Below are 24,959 nucleotides of genomic sequence, written 5' to 3' on the forward strand. Positions count from 1 at the left end.
GCGGGTTTTGGAGAGCTTTTGTGCGGATGGCGACCTCCGTGTAATCTACACGTCTGGGTGATTACGTAACATTATTAAAAAAAAAGACAATGACGAAAATATTACTTTCATGTTCTATCCTGGTTTCTAGGGGCAGACTGGAAAATAACAATATTATCATGTATATAAAAGAAGAAAAACATCACTTAAAGTTAAATCACTGGTTAACGTCGCCTGTCACTCACTTAGAGCTTGATGTTTGCTTGACAATAGGACACATGGAGAAGAGTAGATAGTAATAGTCGATGATACTACCCAGATTGGTAGCTTTTACACAGTCATAAAAGCAGTCATAACAGGCTATTATCTTACCTTAATGACTTCACGACTCCACACATCCTCTGTAGCATCGTATCCCTGTTGGTTTTATTTGCTTGTGAATCCTGGGTGCAGGTTTACTGTTATTGTTTCATTTGTATCACAGTCAAGTTTCAAATTTCCCATCATGATTATGTCTATACTGCATGGCAGGGGTCTCCAACAGGCGGCCCGCGAGCCAAATCCGGCCCGCGAGAGGATTCGTTATGGGCGGCACGGTGGCACAGCGGTTAGCACTCTAGCTTCACAGCTAGAAGGTCCAGGGTTGGATTCCCACCTGGACGGGGCCTTTCTGTGTGGAGTTTGCATGTTCTCCCCGTGTCTGCGTAGGTTTCCTCCGGGTACTCCGGTTTCCCCTACCACTAAAAAAATGTACAATAGGCCAGGATGAAAGATATGTGTGAGTTAAGGTATGGTGGTGTCATAGGGACCGTTGGTGCAGACGTGTGCAGTCGCGACAGCGCTTCTGACAGTCTCCCCCAGGGAAAACTGTAGCTAGCTCGGTGGTAGCTCACCACCACGGCGTATGGAGTGAATGTACTATTGTCTCATGTAAAGCGCTTTGTGACCATGTCTGTGAAAGGTCTGTGTAAATAAAGATCTCCTTCTTCTTCAATCTGGCCCCCTACTTGTAGAGCACAAATTCTTGAGTATGTAAAAAAAAAAAGAGCAAGTCTCTAGCCCTTTACTGCACGGAGTTATGTTTTTTTTAAGAAATAACCAGAATGCCCCTCCAGCCACTAGGGGGCAGCTTAGATAAAGAAAGGAAATAATTCCACATGTGTCCAGCCGAGATGGAGACTCCTGCTGTATGGACTGTAGGTTGATGGTAGAAACTTCTCCCAGACTCTACAAGAACATTCAAATTCCACTGCCTTGCATGTTGCGCCTTGTTGTGTGTGGGAGAGTGTGCTAACCACCACCGTTTCTGGTGCACATTTACACGGGAACCCATATTTACAGCTAATGACTGCATTGTTGGCACCCAAGGATTTAATTAGACGCTCTTATGAATTGGAGGCCATTCTGCTCCGCACTCCTCCAACAGAAGGTATTGGAAGCACAAACAACTGTCAGATATGCCTGTAATGTAAATTTAGCACTGACGGAGGATCACAATGGGACACGTAATTCTGTAGCTTCAGCAATAATCCGCCACACGCCAGCCGTTATTGTGCGATCTGCCTGAGACGGCAGAAACACCGGCGATGGCTCCCCTCCGCTCATTTCGCCGAAGCGGAGACACGGGGAAATAATACGGCAGCCCTGAGCGCGGTGAGCAAATGCAATTAGGCAGAGGCTGGAAGTGGCGGAAGAGGAGCCAACCGAATCTGCGACAGCCACCTGCCTCCAACCCCATTCACTCCAATTCACTGCTGCTGTCGCCCAGCGGTACAGCATGGTTCAGATCACCTCCACAAATGTACTTGCATTTGGACGGGCAGATGTGACTTTTCGTGACAGCTTTCATTCAAAACCGTATGCCGTGTGGAACCGGGCTTCAGGTCTCAGACTTTGCAGAGTTATCTAGGGCGGAGCAATCATTGTAATTACATCTAATGGTAATCATCAACCTGTTTTCATGAATAGATTGACAGCCAACTCTGTGGTAGTAACAGCTCATTGTCTAGACTTGGACTTTCTTAGCACATTTGTTGTTCAAGACCAAAACCAATAATCAAAGCCATATTTATTTGTTTTTACTATAAAAGTTCATACAGAGACAGATGTATGTACTGCATCAGATCTGCAGACAGATGATGTACTGCATCAGATTATAGCAAAATAGTTTGCATCCGTAGTCCGTTGATACAAAATAAAATGACCAATATATAATATATATATACATAACCAATATGGCCTTGTCAACCCTGCTATGGAATCCAATTTCTGTCTTTTGCCCTGTAGACAAGTCTGCAAGTGATATTTTTAGTCCACTGGGTGCTTGGGAAGCCAAATAATTTTCTGAGATCGTGCTTGAAGTGAGATTCAATGATTCAGAGTTCCTTTTTTTTATTGATTTTGGCAGATTAGCTCTAGAACTAGTGGTGACTAATTGCGTTGAGAATTGTGCATTCTTTGTGAGAAAACAAAATCAAGAATAAAGCAGGAATAAGCGGCATTAAGGCTTGCCAAAACAAAACAAAAAACCTCCCGTCTTCCTATAAACACTAGTATGCAGAACTGAGGGAGCTAATGCAAGGCATATAAGATATCCCCTCTCTCGTTCTTAGCCTCTTGGTGAGTTCATTTTCATATCTGAAGTACTGCTCTGCCTCCAGAGAGGTGGTGCCGCGGCCACTTGACCAAAAGGTTACCACAAAGCCTGGAGGAGTGGTGCATCACTAAAAAGATCAAGTGAAGTGAGTCAAACCTCCCCAGGAAAAAACACAGCTAAAAATAAATGGAGCCGGTGTGGATGAACAAAATAGGGCTCAAGGCACACGAAAGACAGTATGGGGATAACTCTGAATTGAATATGTTAGTAGGAACGTAAATTATCTCATGAAGTACGTTTGACGTCCCTAACCTACACTACACAGAGCGAGTGGCCTTTACAAGCGAGATCCATCACACAGAGAAAGCATAATGAAGGAATGCGCAGAGGAAAGAGTAAAAAAGGTATTGATATAGTTGTTTATCTTAGGGTTTTATTAAACCTGCTGACTCTGAAGTTTGGATCTCCGCAAACATTTTCTGAAATGCATGTGATTTTTGGATTAGTTTTAAAAGTTTGCACTTTAATCTTTGTCAATGTCAATCCTCCTACATGCTACAGTCAATCTTGATTTTCAAGAAGAACTAAGTAACTTGTTTACCTTGATAAATCCTTTTCATAGTCCCTATGGGGGTAATACAAGTGTTGATGGGATGATCGGGGGGTCTTTCATTCCCCCCCGGTGTCTCTGGCCAGAAAACCACAATTGCAACTTTTCCTGCACCGGGTCGTAGGCACAATACACACTAATAGAATCACGAAGCAGAAGCTAACAGGCTAACGGGCAGCAAACAGTGGGCTAGCGCCACTTTAGCAGTGTTTACAGCCAAGTTTGAGTGAAAAAAAGTTTCTCCGTTGTGTAGTTGGGTTGTGGCACAATGTACAATATCCCTCTCTCCCTTTGTCTTTTCTGTCAGCATATTTTTTACTCTCACGGACAATTAATGAGTAAAAAAACGCAGCATGCTACGACACCTGCAGTGGCATTATGGTGTCTAGGGGCATGAGTTACTTAGTTCTGCTTTAAAACGTAAAGAGCTACTGTAATTGCCAGAAAAATAGAAACATTTCCCCCCTAAAATTGCACAGACTCATGCTGTTGTAAGAAAGAGTCTACTTAAACTACTTACTGCAATTACAAATGGCATCAGCAATGTCAAGTGTGAAAGTAGGAGATTCTCTGTTGGTTCTCCTTCATAAAAATACATACAAATGAAGTGATACTATAGCAATATGTAAACTAATCAAATCCACGAATGACAAAGATTTTCTGGTTAAGTATGTGTCCAGGCCGGTCAGCAAGCAATGCTGTGGTCTGTACATGGAGGGCAGGGCTGCGTTTCTCAGTGTGTCTGGCTTTTGCATCATTTTTGGAGATGTAACAAGTACAGGGCATTTGTGAAGCTGGAGGTGTCATGTGAATAATCCTTCACAGTGAACAAGCACAACACTGTCTCATCTGTCACCCTCGCCGTGGTGCCGTGCAGGCTGTTTATCAAGGCAACGCAAGGCACACAAGCGGGGAAACCAACAGCAAAGGACAGTCAAACAGCTATTATTTATTGTGTTAGATCAGGAATCGCGCCCCGTCATTGATGGGTTTGTCAATAAAACCTGCATCACGGTCAGAGGTTTTGTTTGCACAATAAAGGGAGAAGAGCACATTTTGGAGTATCTGGCATTTGTGGAATTGACATGTTTCCACTTTTTGAAGAGGAAGACAAAGTTTCTTAAGGCATCATCTACTTGGTGGTTCAAGGGTTGCACATTTTCCTCTCATCCAAGAATCTTTGTCAGCCTTAATGATCAAACAAAGATCATAAGCTCTAAGGACCCTTCCTCAAACTACCGAGTACAAATGACGGCTAAAGAAGCTTTGTCTAATATTATAAAACACTTAATTTTCTGATAAAAGGTGCAGAGAGCACTATTAATATGTAAGCCTGAATCTGTCTGATTGAGGATTTCGTTTGCTAATTATATCCTAGTTGTAATGCTAAGAGCTGACATTTACTGTATATGCCCTGAAGGAATGTGCTTGTTCTTTCCTTGATAGCATATAAGGTTATAAGAATAAAAATGCCCAATTTACTCTTCGTTGACTCATCTATACAGACAGTAAGTCCCCGTGGTACGGAGCACTTACTGTACATCTTGCACTTGTGAAGACACACTGTTTGTTGGGCACTTTTGGGGCTCACCACTCACAAATCCTTTTTGTGGGTTGGTTTAGCACTCATGCAACATGAAGCTGATGTTTCAAGTTAGTGATAAACATAAAAATGTTCCCGTGTGACAGAAATAAAGGCAGCACTTTAATGTATTGTATAAGCCCTCTTATTTATCTGGTCTTTTAAAAGTGAAGCAGAGTCAGCGTAGTCTTCGTTCTAATGACACCTTGCACTATGTTGTGCCTGTTGTGCGGACTGAACTGGGAAAGACTGCTTTCAGTTATTCAGCTCCATTTACATGGAACCTCCTGCTGAAGGACTTCAAAATCACGAACCTTATTTCTTTGAATAGTTTCAAGTCTCTTGTGATGTCAGTCCAGTCCAGATCATTGGTGTGTGAATGTTTTAACTAATGTTGTGTATGTTTTTAAATGTATGGAAACCAAGTGTTGCTGCCCATCTTGGCCAGGTCTCTCTTGTAAAAGAGATCTAAGATCTCAATGGGACTAACCTGGTTAAATAAAGGCACTTTTTTTTTTTTTTTTTAAAGCCGGTAGTAGGATGTAGCACAGCATTTTCTGGACTATAAGCCGCTCCGGAGTATAAGTCACACCAGCCAAAAAGTGCATAATGAACAACAAAAAAACATATAAGTCGCTCCGGAGTATAAGTCGCACGAGCCAAAAAGTTCATAATGAAGAAGAAAAAAACATATAAGTCGCTCCGGAGTATAACTCGCACCAGCCATAACCTCCGCTTTTCGACAGTCCCTCACAAGTTTCTCCCTAACTCCAAACTTTCCTTCTGCTTCTTGACTGCTAGCAAATACTGGTACACAAACCTAGATATATTTTGATAAATAAGTCGCACCTGAGTCTAAGTTGCATCCCCAGCCAAACTATGAAAGAAGTGCAACTTATAGTCCGGAAAATACGGTAAGTGTAAGCGTTGGGTACGAGGAAACTTCATGGTAACATAATATTACCTGTATCTTAACAGAATGAACACTGACCAGTAAACATGGTTAGTTTTTACCTGGTTATGGAAACAGGGCTGCAAAATGCGGCATCCCTTGTTAACCCTCAGTTACTTTTAAATCGGGCCACACCATTGTTTGAAAACGTATATTTCAATTTGCATACTTTCCGCGTGCATACTTCTCTACCAACTGAATTGCCTGCCACTGCCAGTAACCAAATATCACCGAGTTGCGCTAGTTGCACAAGGACATGTTTAGAGGATGACAGGCAAAATCCGGAGACGTAGCTTATCATAAACCTACATGTCAATCTCACTGTCGGCTGTAGCATTCAGATTCATGACATGAAACGTAGCCGAGAGGCATCTGCAAAATTCAGGTGGGCAGCAAGCTTTAGATGCCGAGATCAAAGTAAGGCGCATTACCCATAAATAATAAAGGGACATTTCTTTGTGGGGAAGTTGTGTGGAAGGCCAGTCCAAGTTCACTCATGGCCTCATTTGGATTATTTATGTTGTAACACACAAGTGATGAAATAAAGATGAATTCGGTACCCACAGTTCCCCTGAAATGTATGTCTAACCCCATGAACTCATTCCGCATTTACCACAGTCATATTCCCCGTGTGGTTGGGAGTCCCCCACAGAGAAACCTCCCGAGTGCCAGGTGTTAAGCAAAGCCATTTGGTTTTTGAGACTATTTACTCAGCTATTTTAAGGCATTAACACATTTTGGTATTCTGGGAGAGAGCGCTCTCCACTGCAAGTGTCTTTGGAGGTTCATTTGGCTCACATTCATTCTCTCTCGAAGGCATATGTAGGTGTAGCTCTCCTGCAGAGTGAGCCAGGCCATAATCACACCTAGAATCAGTAGTGTGCGCTCGGTTCTCGGGGTAGTGAGATGCTCAGGAGAAACGAAAAAAGATTCAGTTCAGTCATTGTAAACGTGTCCATTAGTGTTTGGAGAAGACTGAAATGTGAACTGCGAAACCAATACAGGAGACATATTGTAAAAAAAAAAAGGCTGTGTGGGGATCGCAAACACCAGCAGTTGTTAAAAACAGTACAGTAAAAAAGTTGAGAACTACACTTGTAGAGGTCATGACTAGTGGAGAAGGTGTTATACATGGAGACAGTTGTTTACAGATAGTATTCTTACCGCCGAAATAACTGCAGCCTTTGCGATTTGCGGAACAACTATTCAAATTGGGATTTTTGACTCGGATTTACTGCACAGCCCTAATGCACAAAAACATTCACAGCCGACTAATCCTCCAACGAGATCCTAATCAAACCTCTGGACCCCGGCGGCCGCACACTGCTCCTAACAGGTTGACCCAGCGTGTTTCAAATGCATAGCAAAAAATTGACTCTGTGCATAACTTCAAATCATGTCCGCCCGCCGCCCAAGATGTGACTTCCAATTTCCCTACATGGACCTTACACAGCACTCTTCTTATGTTGTTTTTACAATGCATTTTTGGTCTCCTATGGTCTGATGGTCATTCATTCCACACATTAGGACATGGCTGGAACATGTAGGGGGAGGAAAATACTTTAATCTAACATTATTTAACTCTGTATAGTCCCTTTGAACCTAGTTAAGTCCAGAATTGTATTCATTTTGTTGGCTGCATGTTGCTGTGAACAAATGTAGAATCATTATCTTGCCTATTTCTGTTTCAACACGTTCCAGTCAGGCAAGTGGGCAGCTTGATTGCTGGGCTTTAACTTACATGCCTCCTATCATTGTGGACTTTGTTGTGCAGTTGGATGAAATTACTTATAATGAACATTGTTTGTCAGCATCCCTTTCTATTGAGTCTGGAAACAAGCGATAACAAATCGGACACAGGTGCGCCACAAAGGAACACATTTACAGGTCTCTGCGAATGTACTGGTGTTTGCGCTCTCCTGCATTGCACTAGGAAGTATTGTGTTCAAGGTGCCCTACTAAGACATCAGATCGGAGAAATGCATAGGTGATAGCATTGATTGTATACTCAATGAGGCACGCAGTCAGTGGGGATTTGTGGCAGTCCAGAGCGGAGGCTAATGCAGTATCACCGTCCGCGGCTCCCCCCATTGATCCACATGTTCGTTAACCCCGCTGGCTCCTCATCCATCATCCTGACTGCGATCGCTATTGTCCCCAGCACAATGTCCACCTGTGTGACAGCAATCCGCACAAACCTGCCAGCAACTGCTCTTTAAGGACCAGCTGTTGCCTCATCAGCTCCAGCGGCCTCTACACGTCTAAGCGAGGAATACATTTGCGGGACCTAACACGCCCTCATTTGTCATAATGTGTCCCCAAGGTCTGAGCGAAGCCTTAAAGATTCGCACAGTGACCTCAGCCTTGGAAAGAGGCACAGAGAGGAAACTAGTGCTTTTTTTAGTTTGGTGCTGTTTCTTCCCATCATCAAGAATCTGTTGACACCTTTGAAACCCTCTGCTGCAACGATTTACTGCAATCACAGTCTGTTCGCAATGAGTTCATGAATGCAAAGTATTTACTGTTGTGGTTCTTTATCGAGGTTGGTAAACTGTTTAGTTGTGTTTTACTTTTGTTTTACTCCATTTAGCTTCCATCTAGTCTGCTACTTAGAAATTGTTCATAGATTTACTCTAACTCCAGGGGATGTGGAGATTCTCTTTTTCTCAGGTCCGGTAATGTCCTGCTCTGTGTTGCGTAGGATCATTCAATAATTAAAAGAGCCGAGGACTAGCCTGTGTTTGCATGTCTTTGTTCCATTCAGCTGTAATTGCTGTTTTTGTGTTATTATAAATGTGCTTCTGTTCATTTCCTTCATTTTGTTCTTTTTCCTCTGACACACTTGCCCTTGGTTGGATCAGCCCTTGCCTGTTTGTCCCACTCACAAACGTAGCATTAGTGCGATGGTAACTGCTGGCATTGCCTTGACAGACAAATCCTATTCGCCATCTCTTGATTCAAGTGTTTTAGAAATAGCTGTGATTTTTCATATCTGAAGATAAATATAGACTGCCTTGGAATTAGCCCTGCTTAGGATTAGTGGTTTTATTATTTCATTGAAAACCAATTACAACTTGTAACAGGCAACGGATATCTTTACATCTTTAATCGGCTGTGTTTATTTCTCCATTTATAGCACCATTAAGTATGATAGTACAGCTCTTCTTTTAATTAATTCTTGGGATTTTATTTGAAAAACAGGAGTCATATGTTCTGAGGTTTTAACCACTGTGCCACACAGTAACCTAAAGATACAAGCCCAACTGAGAGTTTGGAGTTAGTCATGCTGGGGCTTTCAACTTCTGGTCTTGTTGTAACAGAATGTACATGAGTCGTTTGTTCTGAGGGAGAACACGGTGTTTACCTGTGGACACACAAATAAACATACTCTATGTTTTTAACATAAAGCCGCCACAAATTAAGTGAGAATGGTCATCCACGATATACTTGCTCAAAAGAGGAAAATAGTTATATTTCATAACTATTGTCAACATTGCTATGAAGCGATTATTACAATGTTTTACTTAACCATTTGCTTGTTTATTCCTCAAATTGTGTAAAACCATGACTTGAAAACTTGCTAAGTGAGGACTAAAATAAGGCAAACATGGATCTAAATTAGGAAAATTATGAATTAAACTGAAATTTTGCACATTTTCTCCTTTTTTTTCAGCATTTTTGCTTAAAGGAACAGGCCACCGTTTTTTCCATACTGAGATATGTTCTTACCTGAGCTTAGACGAGTTGATGCGTACCTATCTGGTCTTTGTGCGTGCCCTCAGTCACGCAAAAACACCAAAGATGTTGTTAGCAGTTGGCCTCTCCCAGCATATTCCTATAGCTCCAAACGGGGGTGAAGTGAGAAGCGACCAAGCTCTTCCACGGGCACAAAGACCAGACAGGTACAGGTACTTGTCTAAGCTCAGGTAAGAACATATCTCAGGATGGAAAAATGGTGGCCTGCTCCTTTAAGGCAACGTTAGCAAAAATGTGTCTCAGTTAGATTGAAGACCGTGGCAATTTTGCGATACATTGTGGCTTCTCACGATATGGATGTTGTGTCACCTCGATAACAGTCATTTTGTGATATATAATTGTGCTAATTCACAGCCATCCTTACCATGTTCAGTAAGAGCAGCCTCATCAATTCACAGAACACCGAGCCCGGACTAACACAGAGCGAGCACGCAGACTAGACCAGACTACAGCATGTGTGTCTCTGCCGACCGCTTTCTTGTAATTAAAGAATGATTCTCGCGGTGAAATTAATCACTGTCAAACAGGCAAAGACCCGAGGATTCATGGAGATAGACAAAGTAGATTTGTATTGATTTTCTAATGTGCAAAGCTGTTTGGAAATCCGCTTCCACTCCCTGTACACTGCAGTGGATAACACGGATCATGAAGCAGGGAAAATGCTACCGGAAAATGTAACCGTGATTGAATAAATGCTCGTGTATCTAAAACGGTTTTCACTTATCGGTGTAAATAGACGCGTTGTCATGTGATACAGCAAGCTTAGACGTGTGGTTCACCTTCATTTAAAGGGGACGTCAGGCAAAATCAGTCCCGTTCTGAGCTGTTCTGCACTCAAATTACATTTATTATGACAGCACCATTGATTTGTCAGCATGCCATTGGGTAAAGATGGAGGCTCTCTGTTCTCGACATGGGTAATGCCTTCTTTTCCCTCCTGTTTAAAAGGGGGGTATTATGCAAAATCGACTTTTTCAAGCTTTAAATCATGTTATTATGTCATTCCCTCATTAAAAACATGGCTGAAGTGTTGCCTTGGCACATTCACGTATTTTTGAGTAATCTGTAAAAACTCTGATGGCGGCCATTACGCCCCCACCTCCTGGAGACGCCTCCGAGCTTTCGTCACCAGCCGAGTAACCAACCACTGCTCCTCAACAGAACCCCCTCCCCACTGATGCCACAGACAGCGTGTGGAGGGGGCGTGTCGGAAAGGCTCAGAGGTTCTTAAAGAGACAGAGGCCTATTTCAAGAAATTCACCACAGCCATTTTGAAAGAGCAATTTTATACAAGGCAGTTATTCTAATTTACTGCATTTACAGACCAACAGAAGGTTTGGTCATCATTGCAGTGTGCTATAGACTGGTGCTATGTGATTGAAAAAAGCATAATACCCCCTCTTTAACATTATTTTAAGTTACCAAACCTAAAATAATCACGTTGAGGTGCCCCAAATCAGGTTTACACGCCACAATTGTTACGTCCGATATGATCATTTTAAACTTAAAGGCAGAAATAAATAAATGACAGCTCGGTAAATCTATTGTTGACCTGTAATTGCTTCTATACCTTCACAGTATTGAATCAAATGCTCACATAGCAGTTTCAGCGCACACAGGTCATGAAAAAAAGTGCTATGCGGATCAATGTTTCCATAGTAACACACATTGATTAAATAGCGGGGCGTATTGTCTTGCGGTATCTTCCAATGAGGCTTTCTTGTGTGGACCCGGCATTGTCATCTGTGTGCACATGTTATGATTATGCTTCTGTTTATGGAAGCTCTGTTTGGTGCGGTAATCCCATTGCGCTAAGTCCTGACAGCTGCACACAGAACGCTGAGATATAGTTTTTTTTTCCCCCAACACACTGACTGCACAGATTCAAGCCTGGTTCAAAGTGCGACGGAAAGGGTTAAGCTCCAGCCGGGAGATTTTAGGTCTAAAGGTGTTGAGCGCAGATAGAGTTCGACAAGAGTCCATAGCCAGTGACCTCCGGGAAGTGTGCACCAGAGTGCAGCCAGGTTTGATGCGCACTGCAAAGCCTAAGATGCCAAAATAGAGAGGGGTGGGTGGCAAGTGATGGGCCCAGTGGCTTTTGCTGAGAGGAACAACGTTTCCTTTTTGTTGTCTTTGTTTCTTTTTCTGATTCGGATTAAGATGCTCAAGGGCTACACGAGTAATTACAACAATCAACTACCGCAAATGTGTCAGAAAATCTTCCTTGCTTTCCGAGTTGTTTTGTAAAATACACTCTACTCCTGACAGCGTTGCTAACACGTTTGTCTTACCTTGTTGACGCTCAGCTGCTCCACTAACTCGTTTTGAAAGACTGGGCGCACCGAAAGTTATTTATTACAGAGGAGCAGATGTGGAGGAAAATAACCTGTCAGCTGATTTTTTCTTTTCTTTTCTTGACCAGCCCAGGCGGCTTAGATCTTCTCCAAAGAGTGGGTGGCTACCTGAGTGTGCAATGTTCATGCAATGCCTAACCTTGAGGGCTACACGTTGATCTCCGAGCCTAGCGAAAGAAATAATAACTCAAAAGCTGAGTGAAGCCATTTCATTGTGAGTTCGCTGGAATAGCCCCTTGCATTTTACCCTTGGCTCTGATGAGATTTTAATGCGGCTGGTGGGGGATTGGGCTGCCGCTTTGTGAGAATTGCATCATACCTTCCACGGCGCTGTAGACAGATTGCATGAATTAGGTTCGCCGTTCCTTCTGTTTCCAATCAGACCTATGCAAATGAGCGCATTGGGACTGGCCGGCCACCCAATTGTGCATCGAAGGCTGTTGAGTGACGGCGATGCAGAAAATTAACCCGTATTGAGTGAGTTTAAAATTGCTATGAATAATTGAAGTGTTTGGGTGAATTATTTAGACGCTTCTTGTGGCGTTTCACCATCGAGCGGGGCGTCCTGTGATTTCTGCTGTGCGTCTTAATGCCGCTATTTCCATCTGAATGCCTCCCCGGCTCAATGGTGGAAATAACCGTTTCCAAAACAATTTATCCAATGTTGAAACTCAGCATAATAGTTCAGGGGCAGACAGAAACAGCAGTGGGGCAGGTAAACAAAGGAGGTTTTTCAATCGTGAAAAGGGTGGAGGTTCAATTTCAGACATGCTTTTCAGATATGTTTTTTTTTTGACCAACTACAGGCTTTTCTGGAAGCATATGGCATATTTTCCAATCAGGATAAAGCTTTTCAGAGCACAGAGTCTGCATTTTTAAAGGTTTTTAATGACCTGTTTTTAGTAACCCATTCTGGTGGTTCTGCCATTTTAGTGCTTTTAGATTTGACAGCTACTTTTGACACAGTAGACCACCCAATTATTTGAAACCTTAGAAATCTGTGTGGGTGTCAGGGGGCTGCTCTGGAGTGGTTCAGGTCTTACCTTAGGGGGAGGTCATTTTCTGTCAGGCTTGGGGGTGGGGCTCCATTTTGCCCTCTACCTCTCTTTATTGTGGAGTCCCCCAGGGATCTATACTAGTGCCTGTTCTTTTCACACTTAAACTCCTCCCGCTAATCTTTAAAGGAATAGGTTTTAACATACTGAGATATGTTTTTACCTTAGCTTAGATGAGTTGATGCATAACTGTCTGGTCTTTGTTCGTGCGCTCAGTCACGCAAATGTTGTTAGCATTTAGCCTCTCCCAGCAAAGGTATAGCTCCAAACTGGGGTGAAGTTAGAAGCTACCAAGCTGTTCCACGTTTTTCCTACTTAAATACAGTTACGTGAGCCTTTACACGATCCAAGTCTAGTTACACAAAATGGATTTTCTAAGTGGATAAAAGGGGTACTTCATTATAAGGCATAATAACATAGGAGCTCTTCGATGGTATTATTACTCCTAAGGTATTACTACGCCTTACATATATAGGCGATACACATTTTGTCACCATAGAAAGCTATATAATGCTAGAATTAGCATTATTAATTGCTCCTCTTGAAGGGTTGTCTGTCTGCAATTGACTGACCAATCTATAGGTCAGCCCTCAGTTATGCCAATACATTACTGACAAGGATTTAGGTCACTTGCCCTTTCAGTAATGTATTGAATAAAGCAAATAAAACTGAAATCCTCTTACATCCTACACAATAAAATATTTACAATAAAACCTACACAGGCATGGGCAGAGCATACAAACTCCACCCAAATTTGACTTACTCTGAGATAACAGCGCCTCTGTGCCACTTATTTCTGATCCAATATCTGTTAAAAGGCGCAGCGTTTGCACACAAGGTTGGACATTTGCTTTTATATAGTGTTGTTGTGATTATCGTTCTGTGTTTCGCTGGGATGGGCTAACGGCTCACCAGTGCCAACGCCTGGAGGTTATGATTTGCATTTAGTTTGAGTAATGACCCGTGGCCGTGAGTAAAACCTGCAGGCTGTGAATATAGATGCCTCCCACTGTAACACTGTATCGCACCATAACAGCGTTCGCCACTCTAAATATCACGTCTCCACGCACGGCTCATGTGTGATGGGTGCTGTCTGAAGATGATGAATCAGATCCATTACCAGCGCCAGAGGCCATGCACCGCTCTAAATGTTCCCTTCAGAGGTCAACAGCAGCGAGTATGGGAGAGTTGCCATGATTCAGCCCACACAATTCAGCCGAGCATTGTTTTCCGTCAAACAGAGCCAGATTGCTCGTAGGCAGATGTGTTACTACTGACGCCGCTTGGGATCATAACATAGCGTTTATTCCATGGTGAGCTTAGTACAATGGAGGTGTGTGAAGTTGTGTTGTGATAGTATGACCGGTTGAATTGTCGCAAAATTGTACGTTTTTTTCTCAGTTACTGCAAGTCTGTTCGGTTTTGAAGTACTCTTGGCTTACAGCAAGAAGGTGGGTCATGTGCACCAACAGGTTGCCCCAGTTTCATTGAAGGGTGCCTCAAGTGCAGAGGATATACACTGTCCTTGTCATAAACAACAGCCCAAGCAATCCGAGATCTCCCACACTGTTAATCCAACGAAGAGCACCGTTTGCGCAGCATGTTGTGTTACGTCTCTGAGGAGGGGAGTCTGCTCTGTATGCATGGATCTCTACCTCATCACTGGATCCGCGTGCCGTCCCTATCGCCCGAAGCAATTGGAGAACTGTATGCGGCAGCGAGGCGATGAGCCAGGACCACCGCTGGGGATTGTCATCTGAAGAGAGCTGGCTGTGAGTGCGGGGGCAAGCCTATGAACCTCCGCCAGCTCAGCTCTATTCCCCACTCGGCCGTTAGCATGTTCAAACGCCTGTGCTTGGGCTTCACACATATGACACCGCACGGCAATCATTCTGATGCGCAGCGGTCCCACCAGCGCACATGAGGGAGCTGATATGCATAAGTATGGGGATTGCCTTATATCCATACAGTGTCCCCTGGAGCTGCTGCAGTGAGGCTGAGGCTGCCCTTTTATTTGGTTATCAGTCCATCGAAACAAACAGACATCAAAACGTATTTGCACATGTGAAATGCAAGACACCAACCTTGCCTCCAGTCTCTGTGGAGCCAGTTTTCGTACTGTATGGTGAAAATCAGTTGTAAAAACTGCACATGATGATGCGAAAAAGTCATTTGTACATGTAATCAATCAATCAATGTTTTTTATATAGCCCAATATCACAACTGAGCTGCACCACACATTAAGGCAATAAAACAGAGCAGTAACAATGTAAAGTTCAGGCGAATGAAGTATCCAGGCAAACATTGAGTCCAAATAAGCGTCGGCAGCTGGTGGCGACAAGCAGCGTGGGTGTCCCCTGTCCTTAGGCTCTTCAAGAAAAGGCAAGGAAAACTCAAAAACCCAGGGGGAGAAAGGAGAAACCTTGGGGAGAACCACAGAAGGAGAGATCCACTCCCATGGACGGACAGGCTATAGACCCACGGCCGATGGGAGTCCCTAAGCAGACGGGCCAAGATCACAGAACATCCAGTCCTTGTTGGAGCTTCAGTTCTTGTTGTCCAATCCCTGTAGGCGGGGTTCCTCCGTTTGATCTAATAGTAATGAACAGACTGCAGATAAAAAATATATTGTATCATAATAAGACAAAGTGAGGATAGTGCTCAGTGTACCATACTTCCCACAGCAGTGTTCCTCCTAAGGCAGCTTTACTTCAGGCTGTGGGTTCGAGCTTTACCTAACTGACCTGATCATAAGCTCATTCGAAGAGGTATGTTTTTGAGCCCTGTCTTAAATGTCGGGACTGTAATGTACTTTGAACTCGGAACAAACCATCAATCAATCAAACCACATCTCGAAATAACTTGAAAGCGATCTAAGTACACTGAGGTACTTGACCCAGAGCAGGTTTAGTTCATGTGCGCTATAATGTGGACACAAGTGTGGTACGCAGTGAGCCTAGAATTATCATCAAGCCTAATGCTACCATCTTTGCTGACTTTTGTTTGTTCAGGAAGCCGTTATCCTACAGCAGTTAGTAGTCTGTCCATCCTGCCTTTCTTTTCACCTGGTTTTCCATAGCATTATAACTCCATGACAGATAACAAGCATGCCAGTAGTCCTTACAACTGAATGATTGTTGTGAGCAGGCAATAGGGGCTGATTACCCACTGTAGACTGCACGATGTAGACGCACAGTGAAGCAGAAATGTGGCCCAATCTAAAAAAAAAAAAAGCTGTTGTGTCAAATTCTGCCTTAAAATCGCACAGTGTATGCTCACTTTTAGGTGACAGCCTCGTCCTTGTCTGCCTCATGTGAATTGCATTCGGTGTCTAGTGGGACACTATGCAAACCTAATTCATTACTCGGGGAGACAAAGACCTTCAAGCATCACATTTTGGCTTCGGTCCAAAGTAAAGCTGTGCCTCACACTGACAATTTCTACTCCCAAAACTTCGAGAGTCACATTACTGTAATAAATTATCCACAGCACTCAGTTCTTAGCCGGCATTTGTTTAATGTCAGTCCTTTTAGGAATGTAGGTTATGCATTTGGAGAGCGTCACACTGATACAGTACTTCAATGTACTTTCCCTCAGTTTCAGCCCTGCAGTGCAGCAGTGGGAGGGCAAGTGTAAGATGACATTGATCCAGTCTGTTCAGATCCAGACGTGAACACATTCTTCAAAGGAGGACTTTGCCTTATAATGTTTGTCGTATGTGCTTCGCTGGGTTGTAACCAAATCCCAGAGATATCCAGTGTTGAATTGTGCAATATGGCAAAGCGTATTTGATTTGTGTTGTCTCAGGAAATTAATCAGAAAGATGTTGTTGAAAATTGGGGGTGGGAATGAAGTGAAAATGTTTCTCGATAATTCCGGTAAAAACATAATTTACTCTATGTATGTCTGCAATTATGTCCATATTGTGTAAATTAGATGGATTGTACATATTGAAGCAACAAGCAAAACAAAAACAGAAAATCAATCACAGTCAATGTGCGTTCAGTATAATCTGTATGCATTTTAGAGGTAGCTCAAGCCATGTGTCTTCTCCACTTTGAGATGACCAGATCCTGTCAGAGTTTGGTTGATAAGCAGTGGAGTTGGGGCAGGTTATTTCTTCTATCAGCCTATATCCTAGGGCAGCTGAGCTTACCTCCACCGGGTTTGGAATGAAAAAGTGCTACATGAGATAAATGTAAAAGATGTAGGGGAAAGTGTCTGTTTGAGCCTAGAGCTGCATGTCTGGCACCATGGACAGCTCCCACCACTGCTTTCAATAGAAACTCAAATGATGGCAAGTTCACAACATTTATACCATAAAAACATTTTTTTTTCTTAGTTTGAGTATGATATGGCTGTTATCATTGCATATTTACATTACACGATCTATATGAGCTTTAAAGACATGGATAACTTGCAAATGTTTGTATCTTCACGTTAATGCTTCTAACACAAAACACAGAATTTTGAAGTTGTCCTATTCGATAATGTTTTTTTTTTCAAGTACATTACAATCTCAACAGTAAAGTGCATGTCCCGTTTCGTTGTTTCTTTTCAGATCACAGCCTTTGATGAACTCCAGGCCGACTTCAAGGTCCCCATTGATCAGGGAAACCCTCTCCATGCGGTAAGTATCCTCTCGGTCATGCATGTTTTCACCAGGGCATTAAAAGTGATTTTTCTTTAGTGAGCTACAAGCCACACTTCCTTAACTCGTGCTTTCGAGTGTATATTTTTCCCTTTTTCAATTTTTTTTTTTTTTCCACGGCTGTCTATTTGTGATTAAAAGGATGCAATACTGTATTTTTACAATGCTTCGTTCACGAACTCGTAAAGAGGATTAGCCTGGATTCTGTAAACAAGCGGTGTGCTCTGAATATAGGATTATCCAAATAATTAATTTTATTCCTGCTTCGTTTATTGAATTGAGTTAAAAGTACACACATAGTGCACATACACAGCACTGTGGTTGTGTCCAGGGGCACTGCAAAGAGTTCAAAAAAATGCGGCTGATTGTGAGGCTTACTGAAGAAATCACTATCCATCAGGGAGCGCTTTTGGGTCAAATACTGGGGTTATGTGTCCATATAACTCCTTCTCCCTTGAGTCTTTAGGCGTCTCTCTGCTGGTCTTAATAATGCATGGAAGTTTGGAGGTGACTTTGGCTTAAGAGCTGTGGACTGGTATTGACTGGTGAAAATAGCCTTAGATGAGAGGGCGGAGAAATCTGCTGCAAACAGCTCAAGATGGACGCACATTTCCTGTAGAAAAAGAATAAATCTTAAAATTGGATAATGACAGGATATCATGATAGCTACTATGGAAGATACTGCGGGGGATTTGGGAAGTGTTTTTAATGTCATTTTATGTTAGATATTTCACATGCATTTCAAAACCGTTGTGCATTGAGTAAGTTGTAAACCATGCTTAATTTTCAAGAGAAAAGGGAAAGAAAAAAAAACATGGTCCACTGTGAAAACTTTCCTTTCATTACTGACACTGTGTACATCTGATTATTCTTTCTCCAAAGTAGTTCTCTCATTCTCCTGCTGCTCACATCAAACACTTCCCTGCAGCCCCAATCCTGAGCCACATTTGCAGAATAAAGAGTGCTTCTTTGGATCTGGGTATGGCCCAATAATTGAACTGACAATGCAAATTATGTCTAAATTGACTTGGTACATTTTTCTTCACTTACAGTACACTGCACAGCAAACTTATCGGTCTGAAAGCAGATTGCAGTCACCTGCCGGTCAACAGGCAGTGCTGCTTTGTCCTGACACGACAGTTGTGTAGCTCCTCCGCTAACATTCTCCAACCGGGACACTGGGGATGACCAAAACATTGATGTACATTGACTTTTTCTGAGTCAGACTGGGTTCATTCTGTCACATAAGTCTGAAGTGTTAGCTGTCTGCATTTGTGAAGATCATGTCAGGGAAGTTGTACCGTTCATTACACTTCACAAACACTGTTTACTACTGAACAGGACAGTCAGAATAAAAAAGGAATACATTAAATTACCAATAATCTATTCCTTTCTAAACAGAATTGTTCAAATGGATATTTCAAATTGAGATAAGATTTGAACATAAATAAAGAGATGTTGAAAAGCGTCGCTGGCGTCTTGCTATGGTCATTCGCCCCATCCTGCTGTGTTGCTGCCCCGAACAGTGGGAGCAGAGAGAATGGATCATGAATCTCGGAGAGTGGAACTAAACCCCGGGACTGCCCTGGTTACACTCAGAGAACTGGAGCAGGACCTTTAGAAATGTTGCCAGGATCACTCTTTACACAGCTACAGTCTTTGTTAGAATATCGTGTGCATGTCTGGCAGATCGTGTGTGTTTCGCACTGAAATGCTTCTATTTGTCGCTCACTATTTTATGGGGAAATATTAATACAAATTAAATTACTTCCTGCATTATGCTTTGGACTCGCTTTTGTCCTCCACAAATGACACGTCCCAATGTCACACCTCTGACGGTCTGTGATGCTTCTACAGGCCCCATCTATCTGACTTTGACAGACGAGTTAATGGTTTAAATACAAACTATACCCTTCACCAACTGGAAGCAGAATTATGTGTACACACTACTGCGCCGTTACTGTAGCTAATTTTACTATAGACTGTTGAATAGAGTGTTTTCATTAGCATTCTATAGTGATACAAAGTGTTGTAATTGTAGAGTCATGTCACCTTTCTAAACAAAACCATTAGCAGCTTTATTTAGCTTGACTGTACAGTATAAACAACATGCAGTTGTGCATAGTTACTTGGGTGTTTTGTTATGCAGGCATTACAGTATTTTACTTTTGGGAATAGGAACTGTATCTCGGGGTCTTATTCACGAGTGATGGAGCGTGAGATCGATAGACGGATCGGTGCGGCAAAGGGCAGTGATATGGTCGCTGTGGTGAAGAGGGAGCTGAGTCAGAGGCAAAGCTCTCGATTTACCGATCGATCTATGGTCATGACATCTGGGTAATGACGAAAGGACATTGGTCCTTATATACATACAAGGGCCGAAATACCTTTCCTTCTCAGGGTGGCTGGGTGCACCCTTGAAGATAGGGTGAGGAGCTTCGTGACCCGGCAGGAGCCCGGGTCACTGAGCTCCTTCACGTCGAAAGGAGTCAGCTGTAGCTCAGGCATCTGTTCCGGATGCCTCCTGGTCGCCTGCCTTGGGAGGTGTTCCAGGCATGTCCTATTGGGAGGAGGCCTTGTGGAAGACCCAGGACACGCTGGAGGGACTATGTCTCTGAGCTGGCCTAGTGTGGATTGGGATTGGGAAGTCTGGGAATCAATGCTTAGACCGCTGCCTCCGTGACCCGGCCCCGGATAAAGCGGAAGAAAATGGATGGATGGATGGATTAAATAAGAACTGGCCGATGTTATTTGTCCTCCATACACAATGTACTATGTCGTATACATATATATATAAGTAAAAAGGGACACTGTTTAAGAGGTGGATATTGACGATTGCACCACACTAATTGTAGATTAATCTGTGCTGGTCTGACATCGACGGTATAATGTTGAAGGCTTTGAAGAAGGTGTTTGCTTCTATTCCATACATAAGCACAGTTGAGCATAAAGAATGTAAACACTTTTCCGCATATGTGCACACAGACACTCATGCATGTCCATAATGCGCGATACTATAATGTGCCCACATCTGAAACACTGGGGCTGACATACTATTATCTCCACCTCAGTTCCTCCTTATGCATGGGTTGTTATCGCCGCATTCGTTATCATTAAAACGTAATTCACAACACTGCCTATTGTGTTCAAGCAATGCTCGTCTTACCTGACCCAACATGACTGCTCATCTAAAAACCTCTTTGGTCTGTTTTTTTGTTTCTGATTTATTTATAACAATTGAGATTGTGTTCACCTTGTTCATAAGTCAGTCACTGGTGCTCGAAGAGAAAATGCATCCATGAATGTGGCCCAATGGTCGTGTTGCCAAAACGGTAATCATATTTGACTCATCCTGCGTATGGGGGAATTTAAAAAGTCTTTGGGGAGCCATTTGGAAAAAAAGCCTGAGGGTTAGCTTCCTTTAAACACTTGTAATATCTCTATTTGAATTGCATGGACATATCTTTGTAATGCCAGGTGCACAAATATAATATAAGGTCAACTAGTACAATATTTGAAAAATACACAGCGTGTGATTAATATTGATGCCCTGTGCTAATGCACAGTGACAGCTCGAGTGGTCCCTTCGCGCCTGTTAAATGCCTCCTATCACTCCATCTCCCGCTGCTGCACGCCTGCCTCTGCCACTTATAGCTCTCCACAAGGGCACGTACTTCACAGCGTTTAGGCACACTTTACAGCATGGCAACAACATCTGGACATGTGGTGGAATGCTTTCAGTATGAGTGAATTGAAGCGGAGTTTGCTTGGAAGAGGTCGCATTGGCAGTAGCAATCTAAAAAGAAAAGGTTGATATAGAGCTGGACGAACAAGGATACTGTAGTAAATTTGTCTTCAACCAGTTATCAGTCACACAGTAATAGTATTTTGTTAGTAATAGTATTTTGTTAGAAAGATGTGCGAGCCCACAAACACATCCACATGAAAACAAATGACCCAAAGTAACCAAGTGGTGGCATTATACAATCACACAATCACATCTCAGTCAGATAAGCAGACTTTGAGCCATCGGATTAAAATGGCAAGTTTGTGGACCTGATGACAAACTGCCCTCCAGCTGCGATTTGGACGCCAAACAACTCCTGTGCGAAGATCCAACCTACTGGCCCGGGTTTTCTGTTGAAGGGCAGGCCAAAGCTCCTCTAACTCCCCGCTCTTGTAACGCTTGTCAAGTGGATCAGGCTGAGGAGGGCTTCAAAGAGCCATCAGCCTAATTGTCTGCTAATGAGGAGACAGTGGAGGCGAGTGCGAAGTAGTCACTCTCACACTGACACAGGGAATACATTAGCATGTCCTTATGTAAACCCAGAGGGAAGTCGACTGATGGTGAGATGGATGGAGTCGCAATCAGTTTCCATTCATGTAAAAACAGGAACAAAAAAAAAAATCAGACGAAACTCAGTTGTTTTATGGCAATCCTAGTAGTCCACAGATAAGTTTATCTCCAATGACTGCGGTAAAAGTTCACATAGTCTTGAGAGTCATCAACATTGCATTCCTGTAATTGCAACCGTCACTACAACACTTTTAGACCTGGCTGAGAGCAAACTGTTAAATCTCTACTTGTTTTAATTGCAGCAACTACTTTTTATTATGACACCCTTCTGCAGTGACTTTATAGTGGGCTGAGTGTGAATATAATCTTCAGACTTCTGTGCATCACTTCTGAAAGTCGATTATCCTTCCAAGCAGCGTCTGAAAATTAAAAGAGACTTTTTCTCACACTATGTTATGAAATAAGGTTAGGCCTCCGGAGGTGCGCTGGAAACAAACTGATCAAACAAATCCGATTGTTGCTTGCAAAGTCCTTTGCTTTATAGGTTAACAGCTTAACTAGGGAAATTCAGCCTAATTTCTGCGAAAATATCAATGCTGATGTATGTACCCAAAATAATGTTTTTGTAAGTCTCTCTTAAAGGAATAGGCCACCGTTTTCACATACTGAGATATGTTCTTACCTTAGCTTTGAGAAGTTCTTTAGGACCTGTCTGATCTTCACCCGTGCCTTCAATCACGTAAACACAGCGCAGACGGCGTTAGCATTTAGCCTCTCCCCCTCTCCACTATAGCTCCAAAACAGGTCAAGATAGAAGCTACCAAGCTCTTCCACGTTTTCCCTATTTAAATATGGTTACGTGAAGTGTTCCACTACAAAGTATAATTACACAAAATTAAACAATTACTGTGCAGTAAAGTGGAGATCACTGCGCGGATTTCGAACTACTTCTGGTATTGTTACGCGTTACAATGTAGTCCCCCCTTTTATCCGCTTAGAAAATCCACATTGTTTAATTTTGTGTAATTATACTTTGTAGTGGAACACTTCACGTAACCATATTTAAATAGGGAAAACGTGGAAGAGCTTGGTAGCTTCTATCTTGACCTGTTTTGGAGCTATAGAGGAGAGAGGGAGAGGCTAAATGCTAACGCCGTCTGCGCTGTGTTTACGTGACTGAAGGCACGGGGGAAGATCAGACAGGTCCTAAAGAACTCATCAAAGCTAAGGTAAGAACATATCTCAGTATGTAAAAACGGTGGCCTATTCCTTTAAAGCAGGACTAAGTAACTCATGCCTCTAGAGGCCATAAGCGCCACTGCAGGTGTCGTAGCATGTTGCGTTTTTTACTGCTGACAGAAAAGATAAAGGGAGAAAGGGATATTGTACATTCAGTTACACAATGAAGATTTTTTTTTCACTCAAACTTGGCTGTAAATACTGTTTAAGTGGTGCCAGCCCGCAGTTAGCTTTGCCCGTTAGCCTGTTAGCTTCTTCTTCATGATTCTGTTGATTCTATCTATAGTGTGTATTCCACCTCTAAACCGGTGCAGGCAAAGTTGCAATTGTGGTTTTCTGGCTAGAGACACCAACCACTTGTATTACCCCCAGTGGGTCTACAAAAATGATTTATTACGGTAAACAAGTTACTTAGTTCATCTTTAAGCAGGGCATGTGCACTTTTACACTTTTGCAGTACACATTATCATCATTCACCGTGTTACTGTATTTCAAGTTTAGATTGATCAGGAGGGCCACGCTCTACATTATTTTATGGATTATTGGTGTAGTGTTAGTGCTGTGTTGAGGCTTCATGAAACCCTTATTGATTTAATTCAAAAAGTCACTCATCTGGTCTGTGAGGAAACCAACCTGAGGGGTCACTGATGTATGAAATAATGTCATTAGCTCATCGTCTTATTCCGTCTGAGGGCTTGTTTCTGATTGGTCTGGGTTACAGCTAGTTGCAAGGTTGGTACATGAGAGTCTTCTTTCTTCTACTTGCTCGCACTGTAGACATTTTAAAACTTTCCCATTATGGACCAACTGTCAGGATTCAGACGGCGCTTGAGATAAAAGCTGGAACTGTCCAAGCCAGGGTCCCAGTAGAGCTGCCTCCCCTGGATTAAAACATGCCTCTCAGCCTCCACTTCTCGTTTATGGGAGTGGGTCTCTCCTGCAATGTGGTTCCTCGATGTTTTTCTTTCCATGTGAAGAGCGAGGGTCATAGAACACGGGACGCCCGAGGATGATTATCCATTTGCAGCTTCACCGTTTGACATTAGGACTCTACATTCGCCGTCTCAATGTTGATTTCCTCCCTTCATTTATTTAATTGGAAAATTCCCTTGCTCTGTTGCTCAATTGCTCAACCCATTGTCTTTGCTTGAGACACATTCCTCTTGTTCTTGGGACTCTGCGGTTGTTGTTGACATCTGCCTGATTTAATGGACTGTAATGAGCACAAACAGTCTTGCAAAAGTACAATCTTCTTCAATCAATTAGTTATATAAGGAGCCAACGTGGAGCATGGAGAAGTAGCGCTTGCCAGTCCACTCCACAGTCTCCTTTAGAGAAATGAGTGAATAAAACATGACTAAGTTAAAAGGTTTGGTGGGCTCGGACTGGTGGCGTCAGCACTGTAGCAAGTGCTGATTTAGACTTTTTCACACATCAAGAGCACTCATATATTTATATCACACTTCAATAACAACGCACGGCGCGCGGCGGATGCTTTCGCTGTACAGTGCCGTGGAAGTGTGCTTCATGTTAAGATGCTCATCTCCCTGTCTATTCAGCTAGACCTTTTTAACCAATTTATCGCATCACCCTTGTTCAGACTCTACAGGAAACATTGAGACAAAATGTCAGAGAGGGTCGGCCAGTCTGGAAACCCTGAGGCCACCAAGAAGAGATAATCAAGCCTTGCTCCAGGAACAATAATGATACATGCACTGAGTTTAATTTTGGACAAACTGTTTAAAAGCCTTGTAACTTGAATGTATCTGTGTGTTTCAGAGGGAGAGGCTGAGGAACATTGAGAGGATCTGCAACTTACTGCGGAAGGTAAGCTGTACCTGCTGTTCTGGCTCTCCTCAAGAGACTATGCTTGTTGAACTCTAGGTTT

General features: G+C 42.8%; 1 protein-coding gene across 5 annotated transcripts in view; it reads left to right on the top strand.

The window, feature by feature from the left end:
* cnih3 (cornichon family AMPA receptor auxiliary protein 3) overlaps positions 1-24,959 on the top strand; it is a 52,186-nt gene that overhangs the window by 1,616 nt on the left and 25,611 nt on the right. For all 5 annotated transcript variants that reach the window (XR_013793646.1, XM_079571855.1, XM_079571857.1 and 2 more), the window contains exons 2-3: positions 17,446-17,514; positions 24,851-24,898. Coding sequence is in view for 4 of the 5 variants with exons in the window: in XM_079571855.1 (XP_079427981.1) it covers positions 17,446-17,514; positions 24,851-24,898 (117 nt within the window). In the remaining variant the exon portion in view is untranslated. The remainder of the gene's footprint in view (positions 1-17,445; positions 17,515-24,850; positions 24,899-24,959) is intronic.

Source organism: Gobius niger (genome assembly GCF_951799975.1).
Source record: "Gobius niger genome assembly, chromosome: 15".
Lineage (NCBI taxonomy): Eukaryota > Metazoa > Chordata > Actinopteri > Gobiiformes > Gobiidae > Gobius > Gobius niger.